This window comes from Hyperolius riggenbachi, chromosome 2 (genome assembly GCF_040937935.1).
Source record: "Hyperolius riggenbachi isolate aHypRig1 chromosome 2, aHypRig1.pri, whole genome shotgun sequence".
Lineage (NCBI taxonomy): Eukaryota > Metazoa > Chordata > Amphibia > Anura > Hyperoliidae > Hyperolius > Hyperolius riggenbachi.
The window spans coordinates 184,670,883-184,693,495 of NC_090647.1; the positions used below are offsets into that span (position 1 = coordinate 184,670,883).

At 41.5% G+C, this 22,613-nt stretch overlaps 1 protein-coding gene across 2 annotated transcripts in view; it reads right to left on the reverse strand.

Moving 5' to 3' along the window:
• Window positions 1-9,920, reverse strand: part of EDNRB (endothelin receptor type B) — a 46,447-nt gene extending 36,527 nt beyond the window's left edge. For both annotated transcript variants that reach the window (XM_068267900.1, XM_068267901.1), the window contains exons 1-2: window positions 9,775-9,920; window positions 8,730-9,267 (exon numbers count right to left, since the gene is read on the reverse strand). In XM_068267900.1, coding sequence (XP_068124001.1) covers window positions 8,730-9,185 — 456 coding nt within the window. In that variant the 5' untranslated portion in view covers window positions 9,186-9,267; window positions 9,775-9,920. The remainder of the gene's footprint in view (window positions 1-8,729; window positions 9,268-9,774) is intronic.
• Window positions 9,921-22,613: the final 12,693 nt, after the last annotated feature.

Consider the following 22,613-nt stretch of genomic DNA (forward strand, 5'->3'; position numbering starts at 1 on the left):
CGGCGGGCCGCATTGCGTACATTTTTACACATTCCAGCTAGTGCAGGAACATTAACACATACATTTTTACGCATTGCTGGTTCAATGCGTAAAAATTTACGCATTCAACCAGTCACGCGTAAAAATGTATGTGTTAATGTTCCTGCACTAGCGGGAATGCGTAAAAATGTACGCAATGCGGCCCGCCGACCTCCGAGGTCGGCAAGCTGCCAGCGGGGGACTGGAGCAACAGTGAGTGACTACAAGGGCACAGGATGTCTGCAGGGGGCTGGTAGAAGCCCCAGGTAAGTGAAACTCATTTTTTTATTTTGCTTGAACCTTCCCTTTAAGACTTTTAGAATACTAAAAGTGCTCAGTCAGAACTAGCTTATTTTTATTTTTGATATACCATGACGCGTAGCAGTAAAGCTTTCACAGATCAGTTGTATACATTGTTACATAAGTAAGGAAGTAATATACATTTAAAGAGGTGTGAGACTTTTTAGTCTGTGGTTGGCTGATTGGCATTACATTGCTCAGTGGGCCCATGCTGTCACATTAACAACACTGAATGGCTGACATGGGTCACTTGGTTTTTAGAAGTACTTTGTCTGACAAGACCATACATTCCTTTTAAATTCAATTAGGTGAGAAGCAACAAGAGTACAACATGTGTTCTAATTTGTTTTGCCAGGAAATATGTTTTAGATGTCTACAGTATATATTCATAAATGCATTTCAGTCTATTCATATTTCTAGATGAAAATGGCCATTCCTACATTATCCACATTACAGATGTAGCAGCGTATATCTTTAGTTATTCATTATTGCACTGGCACAAGCTGTAATCATTTAATACCCACAGAAAGTCAACATTCCTCATGTGGAAATGCCATACATCGTTGAATGCCAATATATATATATATATATATACAGCTAGTCAAATTAACATTTCAAGCAATGCATTCATGATATGCTTTTTCCTTCCTATGTTTAAATGTATGGTTTGTTCTTCCTGTACTCATTTAATTACAATGAAGCTTTCAATGTCAATATAGGATCCTGTCATATTAACAATACAGATTAAATATAGTCACTAATGTAAGCCTCATAAAATGCTTATAGAAATATTATGTAGACATCTAGAATTGTCTATGCATATTAAGTTGCTATTGAGAAGAGATCTCTTGGATATCCCAGAGCTAATGCTGCACTAATATGGTAATACAACGTTTCTTTACCAGATTTAGATTATCCACAAGCCAACATAGGTGGATGCTTAGGGTCTGCCTTGATACCATCTCCTCTTAGCTCCTCCCCCCACCGCACCTAACCAAAAAGCTAGGGGGCAATCAAGGTGAACATAAACTGTTACATTGGCTAGGGCTTCATCTGTGTTCATGTAAAAATGGCAACCGGTAAAAAGGGCACAGGATATTCTAGTAAATGCTATAGAATATCAGTAATGATACCAATATTCTACTATCCCTAACTATAACCTAATTCATACACTAACTACTCCTAATCCTAACAGTTCCCCTATGTATGCCTAACACTACCCTCCCCCCACATACTCCTAACCTTCCCCCTATATGTGCCTAACACCAACCTCTTCCACCTACTCCTAACCTTCTTCCTATATATGCCTAAATGAAAGATGAGAGGCGAATGCTAGCACAAAGACAAAGTTGCAGAGGTTACCTAATCTTGTTGGTACATGGAACATAACATAGTTTTAGAGAAAAGCTTTATAATTTAACTGGCATGTTCTTAACAAACTTGGTATGTGTACAAAGTCAGGTATTAATAAAGGGGAGGGGGGGAGGGGATAGTATGCACTGCCAATGTTCAGTGTTGATGTTGGGACAGTCCCAAAAATGAGCATGGTCATTCTTTAACAGTGTAAATTGAAAGACTGGCATTTCACTCCCAATGGCTGCTCCAAACAAATACAAAGATTTTCTTCACTTTTTTGTATTGCATAGTTCTGCACGGATGTGGGATTTTCCCATGCCTCTTTCACTGCATTCAGCTACTTAACAAGCTCTCCACAGGTAAGAACACAAACCAGAATGTTTCCCCCATTTACTTCAATAGAAATGTAATTGGTTCCTAAATGAATCAGAACACAAAACATTAAGGTGCCAATGAAGGTGAACTGAGTAAAATTCACCCAACACTAGCCTGGAATGAAACGTTTGAAAATGACTAAAAATATTGGTCATACCTGAAAAAGCTTACACTATACTCTAACTGTAAGTGCTTAAATGAAAGGAAAACGTAATTACCTTCTCCAGTATTGTTTTACCCTCTGTTGCTTCTGTTGTTGAGGTGTTTTTATACTTGGCACCTTCTGCAGCACCTTCAGCAGCAAAGTAAGTCATCACATTATCTCAGAAGGTTTTCCCTGCTTTAGGGGCAGTTTCCTTTAGGATCCGCAAAGGGCTGGATTTACCATAAGGCACGGTAGGCAGTGCACGTGCCTACAGGCGCCTGATGAGGAAAAAGTGGCTCCCTCCCCTCCCCTTGTGCCTTCCTCCCTCCTTTCCTATGCAGAGTCCTAACTGGAGTTTAAAGGGGCACTATGGCTAAATTATGTTTATATTATCATTTAATATAAAATATGTGCAATTATAGCAATGTGTAAGACTTGTATTATGGCTGAATAAAACTCTGTTTCAATATTGCTTTACCCTAAATCAGTGCTGGAGTCCCGTCGCCAGAGAAAGCTAAGCGACGCTGAACCAGCACATTCCATTCTGCAGGAGGAGGCTGCCTTATCAGTCGTTTCATCTGAAGTTGTAATCTCCCCCTTTGATGTATGGGAGAGGTTTCACCCAACGTCTAACTGCACATTAGTGCTGTTACAGCTCCTCTGATCTGCCCTACGTCTCAGGACAATGACGTATGGCTCTAATGAAAAAAATGCTTCCCGCTGAGGCCCCCCTTCAGAGAAGCTGGCACAGGCAGGGTCACCACTTGTTGTCAGTTGCCATGGAGACCAGCTTCTCTTCTTATGCACAGGATTCAGCACATGCAAGTGCTGTGTAGCCAGTGTCCTGCGTGTCTCTGAAGGGGGGCCTCAGCGGGGAACATGTTTTTCATTAGAGCCATACGTCATTGTCCTGAGACGTACGGCAGATCAGAGGAGCTGTAACAGCACTAATGTGCAGTTAGACGTTGGGTGAAACCTCTCCCATACATCAAAGGGGGAGATTACAACTTCAGATGAAACGACTGATAAGGCAGCCTCCTCCAGCAGAATGGAATGTGCTGGTTCAGCGTCGCTTAGCTTTCTCTGGCGACGGGACTCCAGGACTGATTTAGGGTAAAGCAATATTGAAACCGAGTTTTATTCAGCCACAATACAAGTCTTACACATTGCTATAATTGCACATATTTTATATTAAATGATAATATAAACATAATTTAGCCATAGTGCCCCTTTAAATAAGAGGTTACTCAACCAACTCACCATTCCACAGATGAGATCTCCCTTCAGCTGAGGGGACCACTAGCTACTTAATACTGAGGGTACCTTTGGATACCTAATGCTAAGGGACACCTGTAGCTACCTAAGATGGGCAAGGGAAGTAAGGGAGAAGTGACAGCTGGGCCAGCCAGCACACTTTCGATGTGGTTCAGTGGGTGTATCTGTGCCTATAGGCTCCAGTGATGTAAATCCGAGCCTGGTATTGTATCAGTTTCTGAATCGGACTCAGCACCCGTGCTGTTGTGAAGATGCAACCGAATTGATATAGCTGTGCCATGCACAGTTACAGGTATTCGGATGCGTTCTGCAGAAAACTGCAGCTGGCACTATTTTTTTGGGGTCTGCATGCAATTTGGATGCAGACTATTGATTTGGATGCAGCATATTGATTTCAATAGGCTGCAATTCCGCATCCAAAATCATGTGCAGAAAGCGATGGTGGCTAGTGGAAATAGGCCCTCACTACTAGATGTTCATTTCTTACCAACAACTTCAGTAGGCAGGCCAGCAACCACAATATCTCAGAAGGGTATACCTTTTTCCTACTAGATGTTCTTTTATTATCAACACCTCTAGGAGGTTTGGTTTAGCAGGTGTGGTTTATTTTCTGTGATAAAATCTTCTTCATGCATGACAATGTTCCATTTTAATGTACCATCACATGCTGAAAACACACATTTTCTCCCCCAAAAGTGTGTGTGTGTGTGTGTGTGTGTGTGTGTGTGTGTGTGTGGGTGTGTGTGTGTGTGGGGGGGGGGGGGTCAATGCACAGTATTGTCCCCCAGTTTAATTTCCTCCTGTGTCCTCTGTCCCCTTGTTTCCTCTTGTGGCCACCTGTCTCCTCCTCTGCCACATGGAACGATGCGCATCCAGTATGGTGCATATTACTCTCAATTAGCTGGTGCGGCAGTAGACACACATAGGGAGCCTCAAATAGCATTTACGAAGCCTGTTTAAGGCTCTCTATGTGTGGCTACTTCCACACCAGCTAATACGGAGCAGCATGCACCGTACTGGCTGTGCAGAGTTCTATGTGGCAGGGGACAGAGAAGGACAACAATGAATTAGAAAGGTCTGCACACCTAGTGCATTGTCTGCACAAAAAAGTAAGAACACACATGAGCTGAGCAACGTGGGTGCTGGGTTAATAAACCGTACCTCAGTCCTACAAAAACCTCAAAATGACAAAAAAATACCCGCACACCAAGCTTTTGAATAAGCAATTATATATATTGTGAAAAAGAAGGATATCACAAATGACATCAAAAACATACAGAGCACATAATAGCAGTCAACAAGCATCATAGGCTAAAAATGTACATTGGACAATACAAAAATAGTGAATAACATTGACAGGTTCACATAGAGAAATTTGGCTGGATCAGTCCATACACTCTGCCAAAGCACAAGTGTTTTGTGCAAATTGAGCAACTCAGCATAGCCAAAAAATAACTTGTGAAGACCAAATGAACCTTTAAGCAGATAGTTCCAGAGTCCCTGACAGCGCTGTTTCGGAATACCTTTTTCAAAGGGCACTGGAGGATCCTTTCAAGCTGCTTCACAAGTTATTTTTTGGCTATGCTGAGTTGCTCAATTTGCACAAAACACTCGTGCTTTGGCAGAGTGTATGGACTGATCCAGCCAAATTTCTCTATGTGAACCTGTCAATGTTATTCACTATTTTTGTATTGTCCAATGTACATTTTTAGCCTATGATGCTTGTTGACTGCTATTATGTGCTCTGTATGTTTTTGATGTCATTTGTGATATCCTTCTTTTTCACAATATATATAATTGCTTATTCAAAAGCTTGGTGTGCGGGTATTTTTTTGTAATTTTGAGGGGACAGAGAAGGAAACAGGAGAACAGAGGAGGAAACAGGGAGACACAGGAGGAAACAGGGGGATGGAGGAGGACAGAGGGGAACAGAGGAGGATACAGGGGGGTCAGTGGAGAACACGGGGACATAGGATTAAACACGGGGGCAGAGGAGGACTCAGGGGGATGGAGGAGGACACAGGGGGACAGAGAAGGCGACATGGTGGCAGAGGACACAGGGACACAGGAGGACACAGGGAGACACAGGAGAACGCAGGGGGACAGAGAAGGAGACAGTGGGATGGAGGAGAATACAGGGGGATGGAGGAGGATCGAAAGAGGACACAGGGGACAAAGGACGGCACAAAAGGACACAAGAGGTACACAGAAGGCACAAGGGGGACACAATAATTGGGGGTGGGTCCATAAGATGCCCCTGCACCATGGACGCACCAGTTATAGTACTTTTTTTTCCTTTGGATTTTGTCCTCTAAACCTTGGTGCGTCTTATTGTCGAGAGCATCTAGTAAGGTAATTGCTAACGCCTGAATCTGATTTGCCTATTCAAATTCTGTTTCAACCTCCACAAATTTTAGTTCCAGAGGAAGGAACTTTTTCTGTGTGTTCGGTCATCTTTAGAGTATATTTTGAGTTCAACATTGGTTCAGTGCTTCACCTGACATTGCTCTATGGTAGTCCGCGTATTAAGTCATTCCAGCTGTGACCAATTTGGGCAGATTGATGGCTTGCTAAAACCGTGATAAAGTAAAAATCACTATTTTAAATAACAGAAAGTTATTTTTATGTTAAATAAACTTCCTAGCAAAACGAGCCCTGAGATCTATAGCCTGCATGTAATTGCATATAATGTAAAAGGCTTTGATATCTAAGAAATAAACATTTGTCTACAATTACCTTTTGTTTGCACTACTTCTATCTTAAAGGAGGCTGTCCAAACACTCTTATTTCACAATATTATAAATAGGTCCCTATGGCATTGCATGCCACGACCATCATACATAGCTTGCAGTGCTAATCCTGTTATGTAATATTTGATCCATGGTCAGCAAACTACACGACTTGTCTAGGATTATAAATTGCTTCCTCTCTGCTGTAACCTCTATGTCAAGATTTGTATATTTTACAGTACTTGCCCTTAGTCTTTCTCTTAGATCATAATGCAGCACTGCAAAGCATTAGTTCAGTATGCTAATGTTACTTCAAGAGAGTGAATAGACTGCCCTGTCACAAGTATAATAAATCAGAATCCTTCTTTGTCCTCCCTTCCCCCATTAATACATTTCAGAAAAATGCACTTTACACTGACATTACAAGCCATACAGCTCCTCAATATAATACACTAACTAACTGTGGCATCCTGATTCCAAGCTCTGTAGTTAGGTTTCTTGTGTGTGTGTTGATCAGTGATGAGCGAAAATGCCGATATTCTTTTCGCATTCATTCTCGTGAAAATAATGTAAAGTTATACTTTCGATTGAAAATGCCATCTAAAATCATTTTGTAATAATGTGATTTTTCACATTTTTTTGGCAAATATTTGCACTAAAATAAATGATTTTTGTGCTTTTCATGAAACTTTGTGGTAAAAATAATGATTTTTCGCAATTTTTCGCATAATAAAAATTAGTTTCCTATGACCATATTCCAAAAATACAATGTATTTTCGGAAATATTTTATTGAAATTAAAAATAGCATTTTCGAAGAGAAAATGAGTTCTGCGAAAATTTGCAAGCAACACTGGTGTTGATCACAGTTAAAAATGGGCAGTGAACAGTATCCTTATCTAACTGTAAAGTTATACAGTCTTTTTGTTAGGACTTGCTTACTTTTAGATTGTACACATTTATGAATATTGTATACAATAATTGAATACATTATTTAATATGTGAGGGCATTCGGTAGAGCTGTCATTCCTCTGTTACGAGTACAAATGCTGTGAGGTAGTATAATTCAAAATGCTCCTGTCAACTTCTCCCCAAGTCCTATTGTAAGGCAATCACAATGCAATGGAGGGGAAAAGTCTTATTGTGGGGTAAGTGTGCAAAGCATACTGTGTATAAAAAGTTTGCCTCACTGCATCTGTCAACACATTGTCCAGTAATGCACAACATGCTTCACACTATTCCAATGGATTTTGTCACATTGCTCTGTGATATGAATGAATGAATGTAAAAATTCCATTGTAATATAATTGCATTGTGTTTGCTTTGTGATTTTATTGTCCGATGCAATGCAGTGCAATGTGTCAGTCTGAAAGTATCCTAAACATCATATATTGAAGGTAGATATCTAAACATAAACATGACAACTTATATATTTTATATAATGGTTGAACCCTTGAAGGTTATAATTAAAAGAAGGTGACAGGATAGTGTCCAGGGTTCGAATCTTTGCTAGGTTTAGTAAGAAGTCCTTGGGCAAGACTCCCTAACACTGCAGGGTGGTCCCTTGAGCGCGCCGTTATTGGCTGCAGCTCTTGAGCGTTTTGAGTCCAATGCTATACATTATCTATACATATGTGCCCCAAAAGTGGCCAGTTAATAATGATTTTTAATTCACTATGTTATTAAGAATAAGAAGGGAATTGTTCCAGGTTTTTTTTTAGTTTGCAATAAAGGCCTATAGGTGAAGAAAATGATATACATTTAGATTCATTTTTATGGCTATTCCAGCTCAGTATTTGTTTCCAAACAGAAAGAAAGTTTGAAGTCAGGGTGAAAAAGCAAGCTGTTTTCATAAATCTATAGCATACTCAACTATCATGCAACAACTGTAATACATACACTACTTCATATGCTAACATGTTACAAGTTACACTCGTCAACAACAATGCTTTTCACTAATTGTCCAAAAGCAAAAGTCTGGTATACACATCCAATTATGATTGGCTAATTTTAACACTTTAATGTAATATGAGAGCTTACCTATACAATTCATAGTATCAAAGTCTGTTGGCCGTCATACTACATGAAGGTGGTAAAATTGGTCAATGATGGGCCAATCAAAATTGTATGTGTGTATGTACCTTTAAGCTTGGTACACACTTTAAATTATGATTGGCCACTGACCAATAATACTACCTCCATGCAGTATGACGGTTTACCTACACAATCTACTCATAATATCCTGCTGACCCACATACTACAAGGAGGTAATAAAATTGGTCAGTGATTGGCGAATCATAATTGAAAGTGTTTACCAGACTTAAGCCTGGCACACACTTTCAATTTTGATTGGCCATTTACTGATTAATTTTACGGCTTCCAGATAGTTTACCTACACAATCTGCTCATTGTATTCAATATCTGTTGACCCTCATTCTACATGGAGTTGGTAAAATTGGTCAGTGACTGGCCAATCAAAGTTGAAGGTGTGTAGCAGTCTTTAGGTCATAGAGATAAATGAATATGTTCTTACCTTATATGTATTAATTGGCATGTCAATCACGATGTGCAGAAGATCTCCCAGAGCTATGCTGGCAATCAGTAAGTTGGTACCAGTTCTCATACTTTTGTCTTTGAAGATTATCCTTAAAAGGGTTGCATTGCCAATAGTGCCAACTAGGAATATCAGGCAGGATATTGCGGAGTTTACATATCTGAATGTGTCTGCAATCCTAATTTGAGTATCACATTTTACGGGCATTCCATTTTTACCAGACTGGAACCCTTTGCTGTCAGGTGTACTGTTGCTGAATGCATTAGTATTCAAAGTTCTGGTATCAGCTGACTGTGCGGTTGTGGGCACGTTTCCAAAAAATGCATGTCCTTCATCAGGTACTGGTTGGAGGGAGGGGGTACTTTCTTGTCCAAAAACTACAGCTGCAGAGAGCAGCATTGCCAGGAAACCTGCATACTGCCATGGGATTTGCATGGTGCTTCTGGTTAAATATTAATGCTTGAGTTAATATGTGAGAGCTAAGAGTACATTTATCAATGAATCCAGCAGGAGAGACCTACAGAAAAAAGATGAAATAGAGGAAATGCCTTAGCTTAGCTATCAATATTAACTTTATTTTAGCATTTACATTAAGATTTAGATGTTCTATTTATAGCACTAAAACTAAAACAAAAGCCAAACTTGACTTGAACAGACTTGACAAGATCACAAAAATCACAGAAACATGCTATACATAAACAAAGATTATATATCTACTTGTTTAAAAACTTACTAATGAAAAATGTAATCTTGGCACAATCATGACATAAAAGTGCAATACACCATTATTTTCAACCTGTATAAAAAGAACACATATTCCATCTCATGCAAAAATGTGTTATCGCTTATACAATTATTTACAGGCAGCCACTGAATCAACTTAATGTATTATATGTCAATTTCTTAAAATAAGGCATCTCAAGATCAGAATCAAAAAGTTATACTGTAAATTGTCAAGACACGTAAAAATGTATTCCAAAGATAAATACATAAATAATAACGTATAAAGTAAAATATTAGTTACCTGATTTCTTCAATTGCTGTATATAGTGAAAGTGAAAGAAATATGCAGAATTAAATAAAGTTTCTGAGGATTCCAGTTGTGCTTGGCAGTTACAACAGTCACCTACTCTTCATCTCAGTGGACATCAGTGTAATGAACATGTCAGACCTTTCCCCTGGTATGTGTGTGAGTCTGAAATCCACTAGTCAAATACTTGTACGTCAGTCACCCCGCCTGCTTCTTCCTACCAAACAGCAACCTTTCTCTCCTCTACTTTTATCCCTGCTAACTGTCTGGACAGCATCACAGCTACAGATCAGAATCTGGGCTATCCCTGCAGAGAAACCTGGCTCCTAAAATCTCAGTTCACAGATCTTAGCTACTGATTTGTAAATATTAAGTAGTAAGCATGCCTTATCTTGCAGACAGAATATGCCTTTACTCACATTGCTATTACATTTAATAAAACACTGTGCAGGGTTACATTTATACAAATTGTGAACTGAACATTTTAAAGAGTTAGTTAGCTGAGCAAGACATTTCTCTGTTGTCACATGAGGACATGTATTAATGCACAAGAGAAGGTAACACGTCTTCCAACAGAAACCTTTGAGATCTACAGTTGGATTTAAAAATGTGGATTTAAAACTGTGTTATTCATTGCTGTGCATCGTCATTTGTGTTGTCATACTTATATAATACATTTGAAATGATGGATTTCCAGTGACAAAAAAGGAGGTGTGTTTTTATTTTCTATTGCCTTGCATTGATGACACCACCCTTATGGCGTAAAAATCTAATGGGAGGCATGGAGGCAGGGGTCACACTTGTCAGTTTTCATGCGTGTTTTGTGCACAGAAAAGCTGATTTCGACTGAGAACTCATGTTACTCAATGGGCTAGGCTACACTTCAATGCAGATTTTGCGCTCAGAAAAAAAACTGACATCCTGCTGGATAATTTTGCACATTTTGTCAGTTTTCTCTATCGGTTACATTAGCTGCTGAGCGAAAAAACAACAACTTTTTTTCTGTATAGAATCGCATATGAGTGTGCAGGCAATAAACATGCACAGAAAACACAAAGACAAGTGTGACCCCTGCCTTAAAGTGGATCTGAGATGAAAAACTAACTATAACAAGTAACTTGTCTATATATCTTATCTAAAGTTTAGATAGATTACACAGCAAATCTAGCTGCAAACAGTTTCAATATAATATGATAATTTCTTCCTGTGATACAATGACAGCAGCCATGTTGTTTGTAAACATTGCACACAGGCAAGCTTATCTGCATCTTCAGCACTCAAACTGTGAAAAAACCTAAACCCCCTCTCCTCCCCTCCGCCTCTGAAATCTCTGGCTAGTAATACCTCCCCCTCCTCCTGCCCAGACTGAGCTCCCATGAGCCCTTGCTACTGACTGAAAATGACAAGGCTTTCTGAAAAGCTGTGGGCGAGGCTTGTTTAGTTTATAGGGAATTAGAGTATTAAAACAAAAGCAAAAAAGTATTTGGCTTGAGGAATGCCTTATAAACAATAGGAAAGGAACACAATTATGCTATGAGTAAAAGTTCATCTCGGATCCACTTTAAAGTGAACCTAAACTGACAAAAAAAGAGTTTCACTTACCTGGGGCTTCTACCAGCCCCCTGTGCCTGCGCCGTCACTGAACGATCCTCCGGTTTCTATCTCCCTAGTTTGGTTTTGATGCGTGGCCCCGATCGCGCTCCCATGCAGTACAAAAAATCTCTACTGCGCATGCACTGAATGCTCCTGGCGACAGGAGCATGATTGAGGTCAGCATGGCCATGGCTGCACATGCGTAATGGCCTGTCAACTGTTTGTCGGTCGGAAGAGCATGGGGTGACTGTACGGTTACAGGGTGGCTGCGGGGGACTAGTAGAAGCCCCAGGTAAGTCGAACTCTTTTTTTGTCAGTCTAGGTTCACATCAAGGCAAATATTATACGTTTTTTAACTTTATAATTAGATGGAAAAAGTATCTTTTTATTTTTATTTATCGTCACTATATTCACGAGAGAAAAAAACAGAAAAAAACACATGGAAAAATAGAAATGTCTCTCTCCTATTTTCTCACTATTTTAACTAGTAGCTCATTTAAAATGAGCTACTAGTTAAAATAGTGAGAAAATAGGAGAGAGACATTTCTATTTTTCCATTTTATAGAAAATTTTCACCGTGATGTTGCGCTCAGTCCTCACTCTCTTGTTAGGCTGCTGACTATACACAGAGACAAGTCCCAGTCACGATACAGTGTTCACACAATAGCCGGTGATAGCTATTCCCGGTGATAGCCATTTATTCCCTTACGCAGTGTGTGTTTATGCACAAGGGTGTCACTGATGAGGCAATACTCACTATGAGAAGGATTGGGCCGTTGTGTTCTTATTTTTAAGGGCTTTGGATTGCAAGAGAAAACACGGATAACTGGCGCGGCTATTGTGTGAACACAGCTCATTTTATAGCAATGTTGTTTCTAGTTTTCGTACACATAACACGTGCATTTGTATGTGGGAAAAGGCACATGTCCTCGTGAAATATTTTAAATACAAAAACACCCATGGTGTCCACAAAATAAAAGCAGAAAGCTATCACTTTTTAAAAGAAACAAATGTGAAAATGCATCAGATGTGAACAAACCTTAGATTAACATGAGCTGTCAGTGCTAATGCATTTCTACATTATGGAAGGAGCATACATTGTAAAAGCATTTCTTGAAATTCATTTGATCTGATTGAAAGATACTTTGCAAGTTTCTGACACAAGCAAACTCCATGGCTTTAAAAATATGCTCTGCGGGGGTTATTACAAAAATGTGGACAACTTCAGCATCTGCTGTGCACTGGAGTCTGCCACTGTCAGTAAGGATATCAGCCTTCACAGCTGGGTGTTTTGTTTGCTGATTACAAAAGTGCGGACAAAAAGTCTGCCGGCGGACAATGGTGGTGGGCTGCTGTTGGCCAAAATGTTTAAATTTAAATTTACTTTTATAATGGTCTTTTATTTAACCGGTGCAGGTTCCTGGCGATTTTGACATTTCAGCTGTGTTACTATTGATAGAGCAATACATTTTTAATCACTAATGTCATCTAATGGCTGGTACTCGCCAAGAGCACTTCTGAGCGCTTTACAAATCGCCAGCACTTTGAAAAGCCCTTGGCTAATTTAACTCTGTGAGGGTGTCTCCACAGTAGTGTTGTGATCTATTTTAAATCGCAAATGTGCTTCATGTAGCATTTTTTGGGTCGATTTAGCTTGAATGAATGAGCAAAAATGCGCATTCATTCAAAAATCATTCTGAAAATCGATTTACAAAATCAGAATCGCTAACGATTTTAAATTGTGTACACTAGCCCTTTAAGTGATATTTATATTGTTTTCTTCAAGACAATCTTGGCTTTCTTTGTTTTATATTTTTCTTACTAAAATGATTCTATTTCTTAGGGGAACATAGACAAAAATGTAGAAAATAACATTTTTTTCATGTTTACCTCCTCCTAATTTTTACTTAACAAGTGCCACTGCCATAAACACCTCAAAATATATTCCTCCTAGCGTTTCCCAGTTTAAATGACACCATATACTGTATGCCTTATTTCATTACTTACTAGTTGGACATGTAGTGGATCACTATCCCTAGCCTGTGCGCCTGAAGCAATTAGATCTGATTAGTAGGATGACAGTTCAGAGGTCCCGATGCTGTGCTGGTGCATCGCTAAGCAATAGCAGAGCAATCCATCTGTACAACATTGGTGCCCCGAATTGTCTCCCTAGCGATCGCCTCTGATAGCTACAGGCAGCAGTCATTAGAGCTGTGCATGCATCTCAAGGTCAAGAAAAGGTGACAGAAGAGGTTTGTAGGCTAGGTAGGGGTTAACGCTTCATCACAGAATAAAACTCCTTTTTATCTGTTATTGTGATCCTTTGTGAGTCCAATTCAGGGTATGCAGTGGATTGGAAAATCTACACGGGCAAAACAGAACCTCACCAAGCGCATGGTAATATACATACAGGGTTGTGATGGATTTTCTCAGTGATCTACTGCAAGGATGTGGTTATAGAGTGTATGTTGACAGATACTACAGTAGCACTAAGCTTTTTTATAATGTGCATGACTTGAACATTGATGAAATTGGGATTGTGATAGCTAATCGGCGTGATTTGCCTAAGCAGTAAGCAGGCAACACCTAGAAAGCTGAAACGCGGTGAGCACGTAGTATACAGTAAAGGGATTCTTCAGTGCCTGAAATGGGAAGACAAACAAGATATCTATGTATTTACTACAATTCATTTCTGCTCAATGATTGACATCAGATGTATTAACCAAAAAAGCTGGCAACAATATCGTCACACCTGAGTGTGTGGTCAGATATAATGAGAAGATCGATGGTGTTGACCACAATGATCAACTGGGAAAATAATATTTGTTTGCGCATAAAGGGGTAAAGGTTTGAAAGAAGCCATTTTTCTACTTGCTAAATTTGATGGTGCTGCAGGGTTACATTATGTACCTTATTTTAGTATCTTATTTAGTATCTTTTTTACTTAGTATCCTTTAGTAACTTTTTTATTTAGTATCTTATTTACTTTAGTACCTGTAAGGCTTGGTGGTGTATTCTTCACAGTCAGCATGCAACGCATGAGCTGACGTGGAGGAGGTACACACACTAGCACAAGGAAACAGGCTATCCCTAGTATAGTGGAGGGGAGGACTGACTCCAAAAGGAGATTGTGGCGCACAGAGCCGGTGCAGATCCGACAGCCACAAACAATGCTTTCGCTATAACGTCTCAGCGCAAAGTAGCGCTGAGCGCATAAACCAGAACTAAGGAGATCAGGACAGGTAGACAGAATGAACGCTTGCTAGCTAGCCGCTACTTAGTGACAGCAAGCGTCCACAACAAGACAGACTGGAATGAGGCAGCCAATGCGATTGCAGCGATGGCGTGCCTCACAAAGACAGGACAGGATAGTCAGGAAATAGCAGGATCAAGATAGATGAACGTAACACAGATAAATATACAAATAGTATGATTTCCTAGCGTATTACAATTACAGCTATCAATGAAACTACTTGTAACGTCTGACTAACATATGTATATATCGGCAATGAACCGATATATGACATAAGCAGGAACACTGACTTAGGACTGGAACGATACAGGGAACAGGACTCAGAAGGATTCGCTATCTCTTCGCAGAGATGAACGCAATCCACAAACGGTAACAGGACAGGATTCAGAAGGATTCGTTATCTCCTCGCAGAGATGAACGCAATCCACAAACAGGACCAGGAACAGGATAACTAGCTCAGCACGGGTGATCAACGTGCTAGAACTGACTAGCTGAACACAGGATATAAACAGTTCGTGTACGTATATATCAGCGTCACTGATGTATCAACGTAACACGAATACAAGGAAAATAATAAACGTGCTGGTATGCATATATATGGGCAATGAACCAATATATGATGCAAAACCAGCAAAGTATCTTTAGAACAAGAAACACGATCGGGGGCTGAAGCGACAGCAAGACAAGCTTAAACTGAAGCTATGAAAACCCGAGGAGTCCTGCAGGAAGCAGATCTTTATACTGAGGTCATCCAATGGGAGCAGACATGCAGATTCCCTCACAGGTGAATGATAATCAGTCACAAGCTGACAGCAGGGAAAGGCAGACAAAGCTATGCAGCTTGCATGGAAAGAGATCAGAACTACCTGAGCTGCAGCACTACTACTTCCAGCAATACCTGCTGCAGCACCGATCATGACAGTACCCCCGCCCTTAAAAGCGGATTCCAGACACTTTTCAAAACTGAAATTCCCAACAAAACAGTCTGACTGATAATTCATGATGACCGGGACAGCCCGGCAAGACCGAATTCCAGAATCAGTCCCCACAAGACTGGACCCATCAGAACCAGAACCTACAGAACCATGCCCATCAGTACTACAAGCCCCAGTGTGACACCCATCAGAACCATGATTTCCAGAAGAAAGCCCCCCGAAACTCCCCGAGCGACACCCACCGCCCTCCAGGAACCGTTCAAAAACGCCAAAGCCTCCGCAATGCCCACCGGGACTGTCTTTACCAACACAAAACCCACTGTTGAACCAGTCCAAGGCACCAGGACAAGTTTTCTCAGAGACCTCCCAGAACACCTTGAAGCTCCAAAGAGATCCCCACAGGTCAGAACGCCCCTTAGGCTCACATGGAGAACCACCAAGAACCCCCATGGAACCCAGGGCAATTCCCGAGCCAGGGCCACAAGGACAAACATCAAGACCAGGGCCCCCAGGGACCAGAACCATCTCCGGGCATGCAGGCAGACCGGCAACATCAGAACACGTTCCCACCAAGGAAGCATCAGAGCACGCCAACACCTTAGACACACTTGGGCATTCTGGCACACAAAGAACATCCGGGCACACTGGCACAAGAGAAACCTCTGGGCATGTCAAGGAACTGTGAGCCTCAGGGTCAGCCAAGACAGGACCAAAACCAGGACTGGCCAAAAAAAAATCATCATGACTAGACTTCGCAACTACTGGACTTTTACACGAGAATGCAGGATCAGACTTAGATGTCGCTGATTCCAGCAAAGTCAGTAACAAATCAGATTCAGGGGCACTAACAAGACAGGACAAATCTTCTGATGTATGCACTGAACCAGATAGGGACTCCACAACTACCTCTGGACTGGACAGAGACTCATCCAATACACTGGATTGGAGCTCATGAGGCGCTGCAGAACAAGTCAGTATTGCAGCAGCCCCCACTGGACTAGGCAAAACTGAGCAATTCCCTGGACAGGAAGGGGACTCTGGAACCTCTGCCACAGCGGCCAGAGAACCAGAATCTTTCAGGATACAGGGTTGGGTTTCAGAAACACTCATCAGACCGGACTGAAATTCTGAGATTTCTATTATTTTGATCAGAGAATCAGAATTATCCATGTTACAGGGCAAGACTTCTGAAACATTCAAAGGACAGGGCTGGAGTTCCTCGGCTGTTACAACACTGGAGAGGGACTCAACAACATTGGTTAAATCAGACTGTGTACAGGGCAAGGTATCTAACACACTTGCTGACGAGGACAATATTTCAATGGCTTCTGCTTTGCTGGGCAGAAATTCATCAAGTTTTATTAGAGCAGACTGTAATTCCAAAACAGCTGCTAGACAAGTGAATATTACTGCAACACCAACTGAGGTAAGCAGTGCCTCAGACTCCTCTGCTAGAGGGTTTGAAGTATCCAAAGTACTGGGTGAAGCATAAGACTCTGCGACCACAGCTTCACTGGACAGGATCATTGAACAGTCCATATTGCAGGGCAAAACCATGGAAGCACCTGCTGGACAGCATAATGATTCTGTGACCTGAGTTTCATTGTAGAGATCTACTGCACAATTCATGGTACAGGGCAAATTTACTGGAACATTTTCTGAACAAGGTAATAATTCTGCGATTTCAGGTTCACATAGCAGATGCTCTGAGCTATTCACGATACAGGGCAAATTTACTGGAACATTTTCTGAACAAGGTAATAATTCTGCGATTTCAAGTTCACATAGCAGATGCTCTGAGCTATTCATGATACAGGGCAAATTTACTGGAACATTTTCTGAACAAGGTAATAATTCTGCAATTTCAGGTTCACATAGCAGATGCTCTGAGCTATTCACGAAACTAGAGCGAGGTGTAGAAACAGGAAGATCAAGACACAATGTTTGCGCATCTGAATCACCATTCATTTGTAAAATTGGAAAATTCAGATGCTGGGGTTCTGAGGTTTCTAGACAGGATTGCTGGGACTCGGAAACTGATGTAGTGCATCTATTGGCATCTGCTGGATTAGACAGGAGTTGAACTTTATTAACACAGGTAATTTCTGCAGAAGTGTTTGCAGAGGCAGGCAAGATTTTTCTGGTGTCTGTTTCACTGAACAAAGACTCATGAGTACTGGCTAGACTGGACTCGGAAGTCAGCAGGACCTCTGGATTCTCTGCTGAGAAATTTGTGCAGGGCAAGGTTAAGAAAGTATCAGTGGCTTCTGTTTTACTGGGAAGTAACACTGAGTTATCCATGGTACAGGGTGGAATTGCAGGAACTTCAATTTCACACAAAAAGAGCTCCGAATCACCTGCTGAATCAGCGAAAGGTGCTGAAGCAGGCGGGTCAGAACGCCATATTTGCGAATTCGGAGTCACATAAAAATCATCCAAAATCAGTTCCCACACATCAATCAAAGGAGCCACACAGTCATACCTACACACACCAGTCTCTATTAGGTTATAGGCTGACTTTATGCATGCATTCAATACCATTTCACTTTTTGCACTGTAAAATTGACAAAATGAACTTGAATCATTCTTCCATTCATTGACCAGAGCTTCCATCTCTTCTTTCTCAAATGGTAAAGTTCAACTTTCTCAAATGGAGGATTCCAAGCATACTTAACAGGCAGATCACAGTTTGCAGATATGATTGTGGCAGGGACATATATTGGGTTAATTAGCAGGTGATTGGCAGATTCCTTATTCTTAAGAATCTCCAATACCTGTAGCAAGTGTTGAACTGTAGTGTATGCAAACTTTCGTTGCTTCACAAATAAGTTGATTTGTTCAATACTCTGTAATATCTCCTCATAATCATACTCAGATAATTCTTTTAAACAAAAATCTTTATTTTCCCTTGCCAGTGATGAAAGTTCATTAGTAGTTTCATAAGTCCATTTAACTCCCCTGAAAGACAATTGCATTTCATTATCTGTTAATGGCAGAATCTCATTATAGGTCTCAGTCGCTAAGAATAACGACTCTGCAGATCGGACACGTTTCTTAGAACGTTTGCGTTTTGCCTTAGACCCTGCTGTTTTTGGTGATTTATTCAAGGCTGCAGGAAAATTATCAGTAACACTTTCTGCTTGCTGATCATTTTTGCAAGCAATTGAAGGAGCAGCTGATTGGCCTGCTGCCAGGAGTTCATTAAGAGGAAAAGGCAATGGATCTATGCGCAACCAATTGTGAATTACAAAAGCTATAAATTGCAAAGGACTTTGTCTAAACTGAGTGTGATCTAAGACATCGATTGCCCAATCAAAAAGTTTGCCCTTAAAAAGAGCACAAACGATCCAATCAGACCAGGTAGAAATTGCAGAAGCCCGAAAGTCGGGATTGGCCAGAACTTTAACCAAGTCTGATATAAATTTGTCTGTAACTTCAGGACCAAGCTTTTCAAATTTTTTAAAAGAGCAGGACCCCTGACAAACAGTGTCATAATTTCTGGAAATCCCCCCCACAATAGGGACGGTAATGGGGTTTTCATAATGTAAGGCTTGGTGGTGTATTCTCCACAGTCAGCATGCAACGCATGAGCTGACGTGGAGGAGGTACACACACTAGCACAAGGAAACAGGCTATCCCTAGTATAGTGGAGGGGAGGACTGACTCCAAAAGGAGATTGTGGCGCACAGAGCCGGTGCAGATCCGACAGCCACAAACAATGCTTTCGCTATAACGTCTCAGCGCAAAGTAGCGCTGAGCGCATAAACCAGAACTGAGGAGATCAGGACAGGTAGACAGAATGAACGCTTGCTAGCTAGCCGCTACTTAGTGACAGCAAGCGTCCACAACAAGACAGACTGGAATGAGGCAGCCAAAGCGTAGCGGCGATGGCGTGCCTCACAAAGACAGGACAGGATAGTCAGGAATTAGCAGGATCAAGATAGATGAACGTAACACAGATAAATATACAAATAGTATGATTTCCTAGCGTATTACAATTACAGCTATCAATGAAACTACTTGTAACGTCTGACTAACATATGTATATATCGGCAATGAACCGATATATGACATAAGCAGGAACACTGACTTAGGACTGGAACGATACAGGGAACAGGACTCAGAAGGATTCGCTATCTCTTCGCAGAGATGAACGCAATCCACAAACGGTAACAGGACAGGATTCAGAAGGATTCGTTATCTCCTCGCAGAGATGAACGCAATCCACAAACAGGACCAGGAACAGGATAACTAGCTCAGCACGGGTGATCAACGTGCTAGAACTGACTAGCTGAACACAGGATATAAACAGTTCGTGTACGTATATATCAGCGTCACTGATGTATCAACGTAACACGAATACAAGGGAAATAATAAACGTGCTGGTATGCATATATATGGGCAATGAACCAATATATGATGCAAAACCAGCAAAGTATCTTTAGAACAAGAAACACGATTGGGGGCTGAAGCGACAGCAAGACAGGCTTAAACTGAAGCTATGAAAACCCGAGGAGTCCTGCAGGAAGCAGATCTTTATACTGAGGTCATCCAATGGGAGCAGACATGCAGATTCCCACACAGGTGAATGATAATCAGTCACAAGCTGACAGCAGGGAAAGGCAGACAAAGCTATGCAGCTTGCATGGAAAGAGATCAGAACTACCTGAGCTGCAGCACTACTACTTCCAGCAATACCTGCTGCAGCAGCGATCATGACAGTACCTTATTTAAGTATTTTACAGTCAGCCCCAAGTTGTCTCATTAGGACTTCCGAAGGGTTGTTGTCCTCTCACTGATCACATCTTCTCAAGCAATCAAGCCTCAGCCTCACCACTCTCAACCTTATTCACAATCCCTACTGACTAATGTGGGCTTTGAAACACGTAGAACTTGTGAAAACATTCAATCACCAGTATGCAAAAATAGCTGGCACAGAATAAATGGGAAGAGAATTTAGTGGGGTCTGAGTAGAGGCGGTCTTAAAGTATGTTAGGCCTGAGGCGAGGGTCATATGTGGGGCCTTGAGCCATAAGTGTAGGACATATACCGTACCACCATGCTCACGGGCTTGTCCACCTTTAATGCAGTACACCTTATTATTGTTTAAAAACAATTAAGTTTGTTAAAGTCCACTAAGCCATCCAATAAACTGGAGATGGGTACAAAGCTGGCTGGGGAGCTAAGGATAGGTATAGGCTGGCTGGGGAGCTAAGGATAGGTAGAGTCTGGCTGGGGAGCTTGGGATAGATGCAGGCTGGCTGGGGAGCTAGGGGTGTGTATCAGACTGGCTGGGAATGGGTGCTAGGCTGAATGGGGAGCTCCCCATGCCTTTTCTGCACCACCACCAGGGAACAGGGTGAAAAGTATTGTGTCTGTTGGCCTGACTTTGCTCGCTGACTCTGATTCTGTTGGTGGTATTGTAGAGTCTTTACCTGCTTATCTGCTTAATTCCAAAATAAGATGCTCCTGAGTCCTGTGAGAGGTTGATTGTTGCAGACTTGCAGCGGTCGGCCCTGGGTCAGCGGTATTATGTGCCCATGGCCGGCAGTGCTATGCACATGACATAAATCAGCGAGTCAGCACCTGAGCATAAGCTGACCAGGAGGAACGGGGCTCTCAGTGCGAGCGCAGTGGGCATGACTGCGGGGCCCCCTTCAGGTGCGGGGCCTGGGGCAATCGCCCCACTCGCCCCCCCCCCCCCCCCCCAAGGCCGCCTCTGGGACTGAGACAGAGGTTGATTGAGAGAATATTTTCATACTTGTGTGTAAAGACTCTATTCACACTTCTATCCAAGAGGTTTATTATAAAATCTTGACAAGATGTCATAAAACACCTGAGGCACTTAAAGCGGAATATAACCCTGCATTTCAACCTTGCTCTAAAATATTATTTACAGCATATTATATGCAAAAAGCATTTTTTTTTACTAGACCAGCATTGGAAGGGTTAAACACAGAGGTTTAAAGTTCCGTGGAGAGATATGCAGAAGTTCAGATTGTTACATTCTATTTAGTTGTATGTATCTATTGATAAATGTTACACACTCTTTGGCAGTCCTTCAAGCTCCTTCTCAGTCAGAGAGATGAGTCACATTCAACACTTATGTAAACAAAATGTATCTATTTCAGCTTCGGATGCGTCTGCAGAAATCTCCAGGAACTTTAAAGCCCTGTGTAACCCTTCCAATACTGGTCTAGTAAAAAAAAAAATGCTGGTTGCATATAATATACTGTAAATAATGTTTTAGAGCAAAGTTGAAATGCAGGGTTATATTCTGCTTTAACAGATTTAGTCCAGATGGCCCGAACAGTTCACCAGGAATCGGCGAACTTCCAGTGGTTCGCGATCGTGGAGAATCGCAAACTTTTCCGGAAGTTCGGTTCGCCCCCATAATGCACCATTAGGGTCAACTTTGACCCTCTACATCACAGTCAGTCAGCAGGCACATTGTAGCCAATCAGGCTACACTCCCTCCTGGAGCCACTCCCCCCTTATAAAAGGCAGGCACCACCGGTCATTATACCCACTCGTGTGCCTGCAGTAAATAGAGAAGAGACAACTGCTGCAGACTCTCTCATAGGGAAAGATTAGTTAGGCTCTTGTAGGTTTGTTAGCTAGCTCCTTGCTGATTCTTATTGCTAAAACAGCACCCCACAACAGCTCTTTTGAGAGCTTATCTTGTTCTTGTGATCTATTTTTTTTCTGTGTGTCCCACTGACACTTGTGCTGCATAGACAGCCTTGATAATTCATACTGTGTGTGCCACTGCCAGGCCCAGCACATTCAGTGACTACCTGTGTGTGTGACAGGCAGCTGCACATTGTAATACCCAGTACTGCATACTGTATACCTACCTACCTACCTACGTGAGCTGAGCGCATGCAGTGTCACTGTGCCTGTCCACTACCTGTCTGTGTGTGATAGGTGCACATTGTAATACCCATTACTGCATATACCTACCTACCTGTTGTTCACAGTGCACGCACCTACCTACGTCAGTTGAGTGCACGCAGTGTCACTGTGCCTGTCCGCTACCTGTCTGTGTGTGA